The 17,285-nt window shown below is 32.4% G+C and overlaps 1 protein-coding gene across 2 annotated transcripts; it reads right to left on the bottom strand.

The window, feature by feature from the left end:
• Positions 1-7,261: 7,261 nt before the first annotated feature.
• LOC132746396 (tripartite motif-containing protein 3-like) lies at positions 7,262-10,281 on the bottom strand. Of its 2 annotated transcripts, none has more exons than XM_060735516.1 (2): positions 10,140-10,281; positions 7,262-8,830 (listed from the first exon to the last, which is right to left on the bottom strand). In XM_060735516.1, the coding sequence occupies exon 2, from the start codon at positions 8,822-8,824 to the stop codon at positions 7,757-7,759; it is 1,068 nt and encodes a 355-aa protein (XP_060591499.1). In that variant the 5' UTR covers positions 8,825-8,830; positions 10,140-10,281; the 3' UTR covers positions 7,262-7,756. The 2 variants fall into 2 exon arrangements, with proteins under 2 accessions (XP_060591499.1, XP_060591500.1); XM_060735517.1 differs by having other exon boundaries at positions 10,135-10,263.
• Positions 10,282-17,285: the final 7,004 nt, after the last annotated feature.

Consider the following 17,285-nt stretch of genomic DNA (forward strand, 5'->3'; position numbering starts at 1 on the left):
CTGGATTTTGTCATAGATGGAAATATATACATAAAGCAGTGTTCGCGTTTACGTCGTTAAAGGCCTTGTGAATGTGTTTAGTGGAAACTCCATAGAGCCCAGTTTCAACAGTTATTACACAAGAGCTACATAAATGTTCTGTACTGCAATCTAGTGTTAAATTCATATAGTCTGTGACTAGGTATATGTTAAACTTACCTGAATAAATCAAGTTTATTGTCTGAAATGTCATGGAATTGCTTGCATCAGTGGTTTCTCTTTATGTACCCCCCCCCCCTTTGATCACATTTCTTGTATAGTTTAAGCTTTTATACAGGTAGATAAATAAATGGTCATTTTAAGTGCCCAATAAAAGTTGATTTATCGGATCTCTGTCCATTTTATTACCTTGTACTTTTATACCATATTCATCAGACCCTACCATTTTCATTGTTAATTTGAAATGGTAATTGTGATGTAGTATTTATTCTATTGATATGTTACAAGTGTGTGAACCATGAAGTTTGTGGCTTATACTGTATTCCTAGAAAAGATTTCGCGCATTTTAAGTTAGCGGTTTTCGCGGTAGGCATGATTCCGCGAATCTTTATAGCCGCGAATATGTCACTTATAGCAAATCCGCGAACATTTCTAGCTTCAACCAAATATAACATAAAAAGTGCAGAATATTTATTATAATCTACTTACACAAAACAACATATAAACACAGGTATTATAGAAATGTGTAAAGAATTATTTATATATGTTATTGATACTAGTTTTCACGCTGAAAAAGAAAATATCAATTATTAGTAATTAACATGCTTATTGACGTTATTTGCCAGTCATGGCGTTGACAAACGCATTTACAGTTTGCGAACATTTAATGACTTGGATTTTATTCGCTTGGAGTAGGTGTAATCCTTTGTATAAAGTACAATAGCGATCAAGTGCTACATTGATAAACAGCTGTTATGTTGTTATAATGAAAGCTATATACAGTCCGATAATGTGTAAAAAAATACGTATCGACATTTTGGAGATAAAGTCAGATTCAAATGAGAATAAAAGCTAACGGGTCTGACTAAATCTTACTTAATAACATAATGAGAAAGGTAAGGAAATATGAAAGTGTTCACGGAACAACCGTCCTTGTTCGACTAGTCAATAGATGAAAATGTATCGAGTGACGTTGCGCTTTAGGCTCGACTTGTCAAAAAAATAAAATAATAAAAAGCACCCAACAGGCAAGGTCATGCATCAAAAACGTAACCTCCAAAAACTGTAATTTAGGCCGTAGCGACTTAACATTCGCGGAATTCGCAGTTACTACATATCCGCAAAAGTTTGTCTCCGCGAAAATGTCGACGTAGTGAAAAACGCGAAATATTGTATCTGCGAACATTTCTAGGAATACAGTATTTCATGGGCTTTGCAACAACAAATTATCCTCATTATATTATAACTTTTTACAAATTACAAATATTACACTGTAAGCCTGCCATATTTTAAGAAAAAGTTACAATATATGTTATAATGTATGAGATGAAAGTTGACATTGTTGTTAGCAACTGTTATAGTATATATATTTTATTACTTGTAAAAGATATATAATACTTGATAATGTTTATACATTAATTTTGTAATTGCATATGATATAGTTTACTCTGTGATTTATGCAGGATATCATTATGATTGAGTATTGATATTTTTGATGGTATTGTGTTAAGACACTGTTTATTAATGCCTTTAAAGCCTTAATTACTGGTGTGGTGGAGGAAGATTTCAGGTTAACTCTCTTTACTTTAGTTTATAGTTCAGGGACAAGAGGGCACTTAAGTGGAACTACTGACCCTCTGTTAGCTTACCAAATAACTTCCTCACATGCAGGGTATTTCAATTTCAAAATTAACCATTCACTGACAAAGGTCATAGATATGTAATGTAACATTCACAACCCCCATTTTCCCCCACTGAACAGTGAAGGACCAAAAGTTTGTTATTATGCAATAAAATCACTGTTGATGTTCTATACTAGTATTTAGACATGTGAGAAAACCATTAAATATGTGACGTAGTCATTAAAAAATTTGACACAATGAAAATAAATACGGAAATAAATCAGGCACAGTTAAGCTTGATATCAGGTATGGCAGCATTTATTTGTTGGTGTCCTGTTAGAATAGAAATATCCAAATCAGTTATCGCTTGATTCCTCACATCAGTGAGCGAGAAAGTCACTCTTTGGGATACACATGTATATTATTTCTTAAATAAAATAGTCTGTGATAGATATAATGTTGTGATATATAGATATTATGATATATAGACAATGTGATATATAGATATTATGATATATAGACAATGTGATATATAGATATTGTGATATATAGACAATGTGATATATAGATATTGTGATATATAGACAATGTGATATATAGATATTATGATATATAGACAATGTGATATATAGATATTATGATATATAGACAATGTGATATAAAGATATAGTGATATATAGACAATGTGATATATAGATATTGTGATGTATAGACAATGTGATATATAGATATTGTGTTAAATATATATTGTGATATAGATAATGTGATGTATAAATATTGTTATAGATACAACGTATATAGATATTTTTGTGAGATAAGTTGTAGGTATAGAGGTGTTGTAGTGAAAAAATTGATAAATAACACTATGCTGTGGGGCCTTGTTTATTTTACTGGTTTTAATGCCAATTTCAACACATTTTTGGTGTTATCTTGTTAGTCAGTCCACTTAACAGGGATTCCTATGATTTTATCTTTGTAAATTCACAATTTTAACTTCATGAATTCAGGTTTTCATCATACACAAATTCACCATTTCAACTTCATGATTTCAACGTAATGAATTCATGATTTCAACGTTATGAATTCACATTTTGAACTTCACAATTTCAACTTCATGAATTCACGATTTCAACTTCACAAATTCACGATTTCAACTTCATGAATTCAACTTCTTGAATTCATAAGTTCATGTTTTTAACTTCAGGAATTCAAGATTTTATCTTCAAGTTGAAACATATATTCATGTAGTTGAATTTGTGAAGTTGAAATCTTGAATTCATGAAGTTGAAATCATGAATTCGTGAAGTTAAAAGTTGTGAATTATTAAGTTGAAGAATTTAATTTAAGAACTTGTAATCATGAATTCTGTATGTTGAAATTGTGAATTCAGGAAGTTGAACTCAAAGATTCAAGAAGTTGAAATGTCAACATCTGTCTTTCGTAGATTCCTGTATTATTTACCGATTTCTATGTTTTCAGTTTTGTTAAAGAAAAGTGTAATTTGTTTATATACTGTATATCATGTTAAATTCATCACATATTTATCATATATTTTACTGCTGTGCATATTATTTTGATGTGAAGTCTGTTTTATATATACAAACGTAGCATTAAAACATGTAAATTGTTAGTGCACAATACAAAAATATTCTTCCATACTTTATACTGTTGTTTTGGGTATGTGATAAATATAATATTATATCTCTTTATCTTTGTTATTTAATTTATTGAACTTGTTGTATAAAATTGAATTATAAAATAATGCTACCTAGAGACTCATGTAATATACTGTAATTTAACGTGTTGAGTTAATTCTATAGTAATAAAATGAAACTAAATTCATTTTTTAGCTCGACTATTCGAAGAATATGAGAGCTATTGTAGTCGCCCCGGCGTCGGCGTCCGCGTCTGCGTCAGCGTCCGCGTCGGCGTCTGCGTTGGTTAAAGTTTTTTGTAAAGTCAAATATCTCAATTATTACTTGAGATATTCAATTGAAACTTACAATACTTATTTATAGTAACAAGGTACATCAGATAGACAAGTTTGATAACTCTGCCTACAATATTGACAGAATTATGCCCCTTTTTAACTTAGAAATTTTGGTTAAAGTTTTTTGTAAAGTCAAATATCTCAATTATTGCTCGAGATATTCAATTGAAACTTACAATACTTATTTATAGTAACAAGGTACATCAGATTGACAAGTTGGATAACTCTGCCTACAATATTGACAGAATTATGCCCCTTTTTAACTTAGAAATTTTGGTTAAAGTTTTTTGTAAAGTCAAATATCTCAATTATTCCTTGAGATATTCAATTGAAACTTACAATACTTATTTATAGTAACAAGGTACATCAGATTGACAAGTTTGATAACTCTGCCTACAATATTGACAGAATTTTGCCCCTTTGGAACTTAAAAAATTTTGGTTAAAGTTATTTTGTAAAGTCAAATATCTCAATTATTGCTTGAGATATTCATTTGAAAATTAAAATGCTTTTTTATAGTAACAATGTACATCAGTTTGCAAAATTACATAATTCTGCCTGCAATATTTGCAGAATTATTTGCCCCTTTGAAACTTAGAAATTTTGGTTAAAGGTTAAAGGTCTTCAAAGATATTTACTTGAAACTTTACACATGCACTTAGGGTCATAATTGGAGGGTCATAATTGTATGTCACTGACCAAGTTCCATAACTCTATCTTGCATTAAGGCTGATTCATATCCCCTTTTCTACTTAGTCTCTTGGTTAATGTTTACATGCAAGTTTTACATATCTCCATAACTATTAAAGATATTTATTTAAAACTTCACATATGCATTTAGGGTCATAATTGTAGGTCACTGACAAAGATCCATAATTCTATCTTGCATTTAGACTGATTTTTCTCCCCTTTTTCAACTTAGAAATTCATTTGTAAGCTGTTATCTCAATAACTACTGAAGGGTTTGTGCCTTTTTTGGGACAATTTTATGCATTCATAATAATAAAGCAGTGATTTACTTGATAAAACATCTTAATAACAAGCCTTTGTACCTTTTCTGTCAAATTTATGTATTCATAGGTAATTAGTATTATTATACTCAATAAAACACCCTTGTGACATTACCTTCCGAATAGTCAAGCCAATACTGTTTAATTAGACTCTCTCTAAGGCCTATAACAAGAATTTATAAAAAAAATTAGCCCTTTTGTAAACTTAAAAAATTTAACAATATCAAGGCTCTTTTACTATCAAGCACTTAGAATAGTCGAGCGTGCTGTCCTACAGACAGCTCTTGTTATTATACATATACTATTATACTTGTAATGTCTATAGGGTTATTTGATTTATTTTACTTGATTAATATTTATTGAACAAGTGTTATTATCTAGAACATGTTTAACTGTTATATAATTTGTTTTTTATGGTTATTGAATCTTTATCATTACATTAAACAAAGTATTTTGAAATATTTTAACCTTGAATAGACTGTTCAACATGTATTAATATACCTAAAAATAAAATGAAATATTTTTCCTCATTTTGTTGATTAGGTCATATTTTTTAAAAAAGTATCCGGCTTTAATTTAACCTATATCATTACATTAATCTAAGTATTTTGAAATGTTCCCACCTTTAATTGATTAACCATTACTCATAAATGCAGCTAATGATTAATTGTTATATTTTTCCTAACGATTGTTATAAAGATCCTTTCTAAAAATGTTCCACTAGAAAGTATGAAAAAAGAATAAAATAAAACTATATTTCATTCAAGGTTTGATATGGACATTTCCTGAGTGTCCTTGCACAAATACATCCTATGTGGGTAAGACATGGCCATACCCAGACTGTGATCACTTTTGTGACTTACACATTAGATTCAAATAGGAAAATTACTTTGAAAATTAGGGTCAATCGTTTCAAACATATTAAACTAAAATGAGCCGCGTCACGACAAAACCAACATAGTGCGTTTGCGACCAGAATGGATCCAGATCAGCCTGCGCATCCGCGCAGTCTGATCAGGATCCATGCTGTTTGCTTACCAACCCTATTACAAGAAGAGAAACTGATAGCGAACAGCACGGATCCTGATAGGACTGCGCAGGCTGATCTGGATCCATGCTGGTCGCAAACGCACTGTGATGGTTTTGTCGTGACGCGGCTCAAATGTATTTAAACAAATACAGTGCAACTGACCCATGATGTTTTATATTTGACATGTAGATCTTTTATTGTATAGACCAAGTTATATAAATCATGACCTTTTAAAATGACCTTGCTGTGGGATTTACTTTTGCTACACAAAGTCGTATAGAAAATTTTCTGAAAATTGTCTTCATTTTTGAAACTAATAATTTATGTATCTAGTAGACTTCTACAAGCTATGTAAATTATGGCCTTGGGGAAATACCGTAGGAAGAATTTTATGTTTATGTTCTCTAACCAGAGCTTAGATACTTGGTATTCAAACTTGATGCTGAGTAGGTCTCTCTGAAAGGTGTTTAAGGAAATATAAATCATGGCATTGTTTCTAGGTAAAGTCTTTGGTCTGTATACTGGTATATTACTTCGTTATGCTACATCTGTTGAATGGGACGCTCTTTTAGCATAAAACACACACATACACATATAAAATATACTCTGCCCTTATGAGGTCTTTCTTGTTTTATTTTATTTACTTAAGTTAGTGATAGGACAGCATAGTCTTTTTGTTTATCATGTACACTAGTTTATATGTAATTGTGATCTGCAGGTGCGTTGTGCATCGTTTTACATTTTTATTATTTATTTATAAATTCACATATATATGTGTTTTAGTTACACGGATTTTGTTTTGGGCATTGCTTTTTCACTTGTAGCTTATTTTAGTACGGTTAATAAAGAATTGTACATTTATATTTGAGTTCTGTGTCTAGCTATAGATCCATTCGACATCCTCGCCACTGTTAGTGATGGTCGATATTTCATGTGTTAAAACTATCCAGTAAACCTTTGGAGGTTGGTAGTTCTACCTTGGTGCCCGTTGCTGCCTGAAATAATGCACGGAAATCGAGATGCGCCTGAGGCCTTCCCCACCCTTAAAGCTGAAAGTCGCCATATGACATTTACACTTTCGGTGTGACATAAAATCTAACGAACAAACAAGCAAAGGAAATAATGGGTAACAGTAAATTGTCCTCGACATTGTTGAGTCATTATGTGGCTGAAATCTTAATGATGCTAAAATGATGAAGTATAGAAATAACCGAACTAAATAGTTTGAAGAAGGATCCAGCAGTAATTTTCTGCATGAAACTACCGTGTCGCACGACACTGTTCTTGGGAAGAAATAAAATTGAGAACAGAATTTTATTTGACAGGAAATGGTTAAAGCCACTTAATACTAATATTTGTACAGTTATCTGTAATTTAACCAAAATATATTTTGATTCGTGCATAATCTAGAAAAAAGATCCATTGAAACGTAATTCGCCGAAAATACTTTTGATGCATAACCAGAATATGATAAATCATCTTCCAAACAGATTTACTTTGTCATGAAATAAATTTTGTTTCTGCTTATACCAAAACAATTCTCCCATGTTAAAAGAAATAAGAAGAAAATTAGAAACTGTCAACATTTTTTCTGTTTTCATTCCATATAATGTGTTCTACATGGTTTCTATCCAAATAAGATTGAATTTTCGTCATTTTAAGGGTTACTAAAACGTTTTCTGAAAACTGCATATATTATAACAAACACAATTCTAATGGTTTAATTTCGATTCAAGTAGAATATTTGCTTTTGATTTTGTTCCCCTTTACAAGTATAATTCTATTTCAAGACCAATGTAGGACTAGAATCCACGATCTTTTCGTAGATCTACGTGACTGACATCTAAAGAACTAGATCACCGTACCCACACGTTAAAACAACTGCTGTTGCAGAAGGAATAAAACGTTAATCCGCATCATTCACTGAACTGTCTGACTGAGAACGTTTAAATATGTGTGACAATGATACAGGCGCTGATCGCGGTGTGCTTAGACTGTCCACAGCCGAGGAAGATCCCGGCACGTTTGAGTCGATAAATCCTACACTAGAATAACCATTTAGAAAATCTTGAAGCCTCTCATCTACTACAAACTTAACGTAATGTTCACCACAACTTTCGTTTTCCTTTCCAATCGATTTAAACTGACTGACACTTGATTCCATTTCTTTCTTCAGATTTTCTAGCGATGCGAAAAGTTTGCCAGCTTCTTGCTCCGTCGACGATATCTCAATTGAACATTTGAGCTCTAGAAGTGACTGCACAGCCTCATAGAAATTCTTTCTTTCATCGAGATGCATTTTGGTAACGTGCTCAACCTCTGTTCGTAGTAGTGAAAGTTGGTGTTTTGCAGAGGTAAAAACATTGTCAAGTCGTCTTTCAAAATGTTGAAGAGATTTCAAAACATGTGATTTAGTTTTCTTAAATGTTTCATCACTTTTACTCATTTCACGTGCCCTTGTCAGGTGACTTTCCAAATCTTTCTTCATGGATTCTATTTCCGGTTGTACTAAATGTTTTGCTTTGTCTGCAGAATCTACATTACAAGTGCGATGATCACGTGCCGCACATTCCCAACACATTAACTGCGAATGTGTGAAGCAATACGCATCACATGGTTTCCCGCCATGCCTTTTGCAAAGTTTTGGTAAAACGTCTGGACTTCTTGCGCACGTTTCGTGCATATTGAGAGTCTGCATCAGCGAACCTACCAGGGAATCGGTCGGTAAAGCTTTCACCCATGATTTTACATCGAAGTTGCCTTTGGATTTCACAATAGTCTTTTCTCTGCACACAGGACACGAAATTTCTACTTGTGGTTTGCTGGTTGTAATGTTCTGTGTTAAGTGATTTGTAAGACATTGTTGACAAAATATATGGTCACATGGTAATGTCTTTGGTTGTTGGTATTGGTCCAGACAGATGCTACAACTAAGGTACTCGTCCTTTAGGTTTGTTGCTAATCGTCTAGCCATGATAATCTGTAAAGATTATTATATTATCAATGCATGTTTTTTTAATTTATTAAATACATGCATGTATGTATGTATGAGAATATTCATAATTATGGTTATCCTTCAGGAAAAATGAAATTGTGCAGTAGCTTATTTCGAATCTGGTGCCAAGTTTCGTACATAATCTTTGTTAATCGACTATATTACACTAGTCTTTAGTTTAGCGCGGAGGAAGGTTGTCTAGTACTGGTGTAACTCTCCAGGAATGATGGTTAGGAAACTACCCACCTTTATGACTAAATACTGTTGGAAAAAGGCGTAAAATGAAACAAACAAACAAACACTAGTCTTTATGTATAGGGGTCATTGTGTTTTTTTTTGTTCTATGAAAGGTAATGATGTTGTGAAATAAAACATAGCAAAATATTGAATGGAATTTAACGACGCTCTTTCTAACATCACCATCATCATCACAATAATAATAATAATAATAATAATAATAATAATAATAATAATAATAATAATTATCAATATTAATGATAAGGGTAAAACACTGATTATGTCAACTTCCTGCATATACTTTTTAGAATACATATTATAAATAATAATGCTTATCGACCTAACAAATGCATCATTTGATCTTAAAAAGTGTTTTAGGCACGCGTGAGTTGAATAAATGGTGTTCTAATAATATATATAAATCCGGTAAATGAATGTAAATTATGATGCAACGACCGAGTGAGTCATCATTCGACAAAAATATATATAATTAACACAGCTTTCTGACATGACTATTAAAAAGTTGTACAGCAACAATTACAAAAACGTGTCAACCAAGCTAGGATACTCTAAATAAAACAATATTTCATTTTCTAATTTGCAAAAGCTATTGACGTAACTGATTTCCAAAAATATACGTAATAGAAAGAAGGCTATCTGATTTGTACAAGGAGGCGTAGCCCCCGAGTATTAATCAGATTGCCGAGTGTTTTGATGTTCTTTCTATTTTGTATCATAGTCAAACATAAAAACACGTTCCCTGTTGTCACAATTTAAAACCCCAGAAAAATCTAACCACTGAACGAGCATCTGAATTACGCTTTCCCTTTTCTCTGCCGTCACAATAAGTAAACCCCAGCAAAAATGAGCCAATCAATGGGCATGCTCTGGAGTGCGGGTAACTAATACCTGCACTCCAGTTAACGCATTGTGCATGTATATGCATACGATTTAACTAGGACACATTTTCAACAGAAAGGTCCCCAAACTATAATACAAAAAATTTTAACATTATACTTGTACATGATTATACTAGTATTTCAAAGTATTACCTTACCGGTTATGTATAGTCCTATTTAATTATTATGTGGTTTTCTTTTCTTTTTGTAACGCACACTACATGTATATAGTTTATATACCCGTTCAATAGTTTAAGATCTTTTTTCATGAATGCAAATCAATATTTGATATACGAAAGTCTAAATCTATTTGTGGTTTAGGTATATCTTGGTTTACAGAAAGAAATCCATTTGATAAACGAATATTTAAATGTGATCAATAATATATTATTGTAAAGCGTATTGATGAAACGATGATGTAATTTATAAAATGAATCCTTGATGTTTATCTAAAATACGAGATTAATTGACAATATAATCAATTAAGCAAACTTTGATTAATTTCTGCTCGTTTTATATAGACAGAATCAGTAGTTGACTATATTTGTACTTGTAAACCTTCAAATCGAGGCCCGGAAAGTCTATATAGTCTTCAAACTTTACCTTTGTTCAGCATCGCTTCATATGAACTGGTAAGGATCGGAGAAATTAGACACCCAGGAAGCGATCGACCAATTTTTGTCTAAATGGTCAGCGATCGTAAAAACATTTAGTTTGGATGAGAAACGAAAATGTTAGCCCAATCAGCTTAATCGAAAAATGGCAGTGGCAGTGGATCATAATGCATGCTAAACAAAAACAACAACAACAACAACTAAAATGTTGTGAGCACTGCGACCTGAACGTAAGTATTTAAAACGTGAATTTATAGCTAAAAGATTACTTCTCAAACAACTGACTATCATACAATGACAGGTCCAAACATTAATTTTGGGTCTAAAAGAAGCAAAAAACATTTGATTTGCATATCAATGGTAGATATCCTGGATGGTAAACTTGGTGAACCTGGCAAAGTCGTGTGATTGCATAAGATCAAACATTTTGTCACGAGTTTGACTCCTTTTTTCTTTTCCTTTTTTTCACAGTTTAGATAAAAAGAATATTTCTTACGGAATGCCGTTAGGGCCATCGCCTATGAATGTGTTGACCTAAAACGCGATAGTCGATAGTACGATGGTGAAAACGCGAAATCACGAAACTACGATGGTGAAAACGCGAAAGCACGATGACGAAAACGCGATAGTACGATGATGAAATCGCGACAGTACGATACTACGATGATGAAAACGCGATAAACTATCGTGTTTTCACCATCGTACTGTCGCGTTTTCACCATCGTAGTTTCGTGATTTCGCGTTTTCATCATCGTACTGTCGAGTATCGCGTTTCAGATCAAACCATTCAAACCAAACCGTTAGGGCCATCGCTTATGAATGTGTTGATCTGAAACGCGATAGTACGATGATGAAAACAAGACAGTACGATGGTGAAAACGCGATAGTGCGATGATAAAAACACGACAGTACGATGGTGAAAACGCGATAGTACGATGATGAAAACACGACAGTACGATGATGAAAAAGCGAAAGTACGATGGTGAAAATGCGATAGTACGATGGTGAAAACGCGATAGTACGATGATGAAAACACGACAGTACGATGATGAAAACGCGAAATCACGAAACTACGATGGTGAAAACGCGACAGTACGATGGTGAAAACACGATAGTTTATCGCGTTTTCATCATCGTAGTATCGTACTGTCGCGTTTTCATCATCGTACTTTCGCGTTTTTATCATCGTGCTTTCGCATTTTCACCATCGTAGTTTCGTGATTTCGCGTTTTCACCATCGTTCTATCGACTATCGCGTTTCAGATCAACACATTCATAGGCAATGGCCCTAACGGCATTCCGTAATGTCTTTCTGTCTTCGCATAATCTACGCTGAATTATCGTTGCTGATACGGGAATGCATTTTAACAACTACTTTAAACAAATCATTTAATAGAACATCACACAATAAAAAATAAAAATGAATTAAAAAGTAAAAAACTGGTATACTGAGTTTACCAGTTTGCTATGTACAATGAATTTGGTAATTGTTTATAATAAAATTAATAATAATAATAATTATTATAATAGATAAAAAATATGTAACTATTAAGTTAATCTAAGTGTAATTAAACTTTTAGGGTTGCTAAATACCAAAAATGATTGTTCTGAAAAACCTAGCATGTTATAGAATTTATACAATCATTTTAATAGATATGAAGTACGTGTATGTAAGACAAACATAAATTAATATTTGCATTATTCTACGTTCTTACGAATAACTTGTTATTATGACCTTCTCCTGTAAAGTCATAATTATATTGTGATAATGTTTTTGTATGTTAACATATGCACTGTTCGTTATCTTGTAAATATGCTGTAACTATGTCATCATGGGCTTATAAGCCTTATTTGATTGAAAATAAAATTCTGTCTGTATTAAATTTATATTTAAATTGCATTTTCTCATAAAACAACTATTACTTATAACTAAATACAGTTTATCCTCTATTTTAATTTGTGATAATGTGTTGGTTTTTCAATTTGGACTGTTTATTATATATACTTTCTATGTATATGTATAATGATTATGTACTTATTGTACAAGTTTTGACTTAACTGTTTGTTCTTGTATTGCTCTTGTTCTAACAAGTTATCTTATACATGTACATTTAAACAATTTAATGAAAAAAATATACAAAAAGGCACACTCAAAAAATCACCACAAAAATCAACATAAAAGACAAAACACAAAAACAAGCAAACAGAAAAGTCACGTTGTAAAATGTTTTAATACATTACCGTTCGTAACAACTATTTAATGATATCACTGGAAAACAGGAAGATTCTTTCATGTTATGTATTAAGTTTCACTGCGTCAATGGACCCGCATGCATTAGGTACGATAAAATAGTTGTAAATGTAAACTGAGATTTTATCAAAAAACACTTTATTATGGATCTTCAGGAATTTATATCTTACACTTCCCTGTATATATGTGCTTTACTAAATGACGCATTTTCTTCTGTTCTGTAAAGAAATAAACTCGTTTTGCAAACCACGTAAATTATAATGTATGGAAGGCCATGACTGTCTTAGACTGTCCTTTTTTCAATTAGTTTAAGTTTGTAATCAGTTCGATAATATATTAACAAGAATTTGTAACATAGTTACCAACGTTCCTCGCCTCAGGGAAGTTTTATATGAAGCATAAAAGTTTGTTATTTCAAATAATTGAGATATGGATCTCAGGACTTTCAGTCCAAATTTATGATCAATGCTAGATCTGCAAATGCAACAATAAATTTATTAAAGAAATAAAATGAAACAGACTATGTTAATCTTTGACATCCAAGTGTGACATTGACCTTGGAGGTAGGTGACCGGTTGTTGCGCATGACACATCGTCTCATTATTGTGAACAATTGTATTTACAAAATCCCTTCAAAGATAAGAAAGTGACCGGACCGGACACGACATATAGACAATGTTGACCTTTAATGAGCAAGTGCGACATTGACCCTGGAGGCAGGGGTCTGATTGTTGCGCATGACACATCGTCTTATTATAACAAACAATTGTGCCAAGTTTTTCAAATTCCTTTGATAAATGACAAAGTTATGGACCGGACACGAAAGTGTGACGGACATACGGATGGACGGACGGACAGACGGACGGAGCCTATTTCTATATCCCCGGGGATAATTAAAAACAACTTAATATGAAACTAGAAACCAGCCAGTATATCAAACCACCGCGTATCAAATAATGTCAAAACGATGGTTACTATATGACTGAAATACTGTTGGGAAAAGGCGTAAAATGAAACAAACAAACAAACAAAGTCAAAATGAACTTATATACTAATTTTCCGTTTTGTACACTGATGACATAGATCCATAAATTCACTGAACTAATATATTGATAATTCGGTTTCATATATTAAAGACATCTGATTACATTCATGACATTTTGGGATCATATATATAAGAATTTGTATCATGTAATATAAGAATGAATTTATATACTGTTTTTCTCTTTCTTTTTTCCGTTCCATACACTGATGGCATTGTTTCATAGTAACATAATTATATAAACATATCTTATATAATAAAAGGTAAAAATCACGTTTACAAATGTATATATCACATATCATAGATAAAAAAGGTAAATATTACATGTAAACAAAAGGTAATTACTAGCATATCAGATATGATCACACTTAAGAAATGTTGTAAGTACTCTGATTTTAAATGCATACATCTCCTGAATTAAAATTTGAAATTATATGGTATTTTGTACACAAAGTCAAATCACAAATGCCTTTATTGTTGTGTTGTTTAAATAATAATGTATGGGGTGTTTTGCATGGTCGCTTGAAACATTTTTTACACGTGCAATAAATTAAGGCATTTCGCACGATATCTTTATTACGTTGTTTATATGACACACCCGTGCCGATTCTGTGACTCCGTAAAAATGGTATTGAACGACGGTGCATATTTTTTACGTGACGTCATTTCCGATTTACAAACAGTGTTAAAGGCGCACTATGTGCGCCAATGAAAAATGATTCTTTTGCACTCTAAACAGTCTTTATTTTGGGTATGTGATAAACAGAATATCATATTCGTGTAGAACTTTCATTATTGAATGTATAAAATAATATTTTGCTCGCTAAAGGCTCGCATAATGTAATCTTATTTCAAGTTGTTCAATAAATTCATTATTGAATCTACCTACACTCATTTAATATCCTCTATATGTGTTGTTTGACGTGTGGGAATACCTGTATGTCTCTATAACTAAAAGTTTGGGCTAAAAGTCGGATGGAAAGTGCGCACAGAATTCCGTGCCGTTTGTTACATACATGACCTCCTAGCGCAAGGATTATAAATATATACGAGAGATTGATCGAAATGCCGATCCGGAACAAAGGTCACGACCCAAACACAAGCCTTGGACGTTTATTCTGCAACTGAAACATATAAAGATGCTTCAGTCTTGCAGAAGTTCAAATGTACTTAAGTTATTTCTTGCATGTAGGATTACTTAGGAGCTGATGTTAATCAGATTGCAAGCTTCCCCTGACGTGGTCGGGCGTCGAGGTAAATGCAAATTTCAATTATTACCCTTAACTCAGAATTTGTCGTTATTGTTATGGAGATTAAATGTGTAGGCCCTATGGATCACATGCAAGTAAAGTGTACATATCACGTGTTATCAAAAGTTGCACAGATCCGTTTATTTTGGTAAGAAGCTTTTGGTCATCTTGTTGTTTTTGGTAAAGTAAGATTTGGTAGATAACAACTGTTATAAGGTCAACAGAAAGCGGACCATGGTAGAATACAGACCAAGCGTCCATAATTCACTTTTGAATGATAACTGTAGATAAATAAATGGATTTGCATGATTAATGAAATATTTCTAAAGATGATTCGGATGTATTTTGGACATAATTATTTTCAACACCATGTAAGGTTGTAGAACACAAAATAATGAAAATGCATTTGTAGTTATTTTCATCTAGCAAAGCTAGATGTTTTGTTGCAAAATTATTGTTCTCATGAAATCACGTGTTAAAATATATGATACAACTAAAGTCGTCTGCAGAACTATTTTCGATAAAAGAAAATACATTTAGGGGTGTTCAATCATTACAGGACTGACAAGGTAACTTTTCGGCTACGAATAAATACCACAGGCATACCGTGCCAGACATAGGTGTTTGGCGCGTTGATTGGTCACTACCCCCGGGCCAAACCCCCTCCCCCTCACCCACACTTCAACCCTCCTACCTCTCAAAACCATGTAAACTGTAGTATTTTTCATTTTCAACATGTTTTAATATTTGGTACATGCTTTTAATTCAATTACCTTCATCTCCCACAAAAAATAAAAAAATAATATAATATAATTTATATATTTAGTAAAGGTATGCAACTCGCCGCTCATTTTTCAGCACTCATCTTAATCTTAATTATAACTCAAACATTTTTTCACCAATTTTCAATATCTTGGTAATAAATGGTAGGAAATTGATTACTCTTAAGGGAACTAAAGCTGCCATTACAATCATTTCAAGTTTTAAGAAGATATGTAATCTCGAAGACACCGCAAGTGTAACTCGACAGAGACCTGACCGCTGGGTTTTTGTCAAAATTACCCGACTAAACGGCAGTTTATTCGAAATGAATGGATATTTTTTTGTATTGCGCATATAAATATGATCAAATTATATTATTATTTGTAATTAATGTTCAATCAAAACGTCATATAAAACTATAACTAACCGTTTTCCAATATCTCAAATTCCAAATCTAAAGCAAGTAATTGTTCTGCAGAGTGCTCTCCTCTTTATTTTTTTTGTACGGAGTATTTTCATTGGTCTAAGGTTTTCACACGACCAATGAAAATACTCCATACTAATGCATCCGTGTATACATGTGTACTTTCATTTTGGATGGAGAATTTAACAAATCTGAAAAACGGTTCGTAGGAGGTAGGAGGGTTGTAGAGTGGGTGAGGGGGTGGGGGTTGGCCCGGGGGTAGTGACCGATCAACGCGCCGAACACCTATGGTGCCAGATAGATACTTAATTTATTTCATAATACCGGTATCGTCAACTTAAATTGATATGAAAATAAAAATAGATCTATACTGCAGTATGATATTAAAATAATTACATACATGTTTAAATTACTACTATGACGTCATTCATTTGTTCTGACCGTACTGTATTTTTTAATACAGTACAGGTAGGTGTCCGTAAGTCCAATAAATTTAACCAATTATTATTCCAAGCCTACTGGTTTTTGATTTTCAAGCTCTTCACATCATATCCTTACTGTAAAATGCTTATATAAAGAAACGATTCCAGACTCCTGTAGTATGACAAACATCAATTCAAAAATAAGAAAATATCATATTGTTGCGTTAATATCCAAAATGTTACATCTGTGATAGTAGTAGTAAAGTAAAAATATCATTTTAACACTAAATGGTCAGTATAAATCTTTCTTAAAAGTCATAGATTGTTTCAGTCAATCACTTAAAATATCCGAGATTCAACACAAATTTGAAAACATTTCATTTTTATTATTTCTTGTAAAAATCCTAAATGTAAATTGATGTTTACTGTATGTGTGTAAGTCCAACATTTTGTGTAACTGACCAGTATATTTTGTGTATATCATTGTCTTCATGTACATAATTGGTCATATTTCAAAACACGAAAATTTCATGCTACGG

The sequence above is a fragment of the Ruditapes philippinarum genome, unplaced genomic scaffold (genome assembly GCF_026571515.1).
Source record: "Ruditapes philippinarum isolate M1 unplaced genomic scaffold, ASM2657151v2 ctg2683_1_1_1_1, whole genome shotgun sequence".
NCBI classification, from domain to species: Eukaryota; Metazoa; Mollusca; class Bivalvia; order Venerida; family Veneridae; genus Ruditapes; species Ruditapes philippinarum.

Coding starts and splice junctions, on each gene's coding strand:
- LOC132746396 (XM_060735516.1), bottom strand. CDS start 8,824: ATGGCTAGACGATTAGCAACAAACCTAAAGGACGAGTACCTTAGTTGT.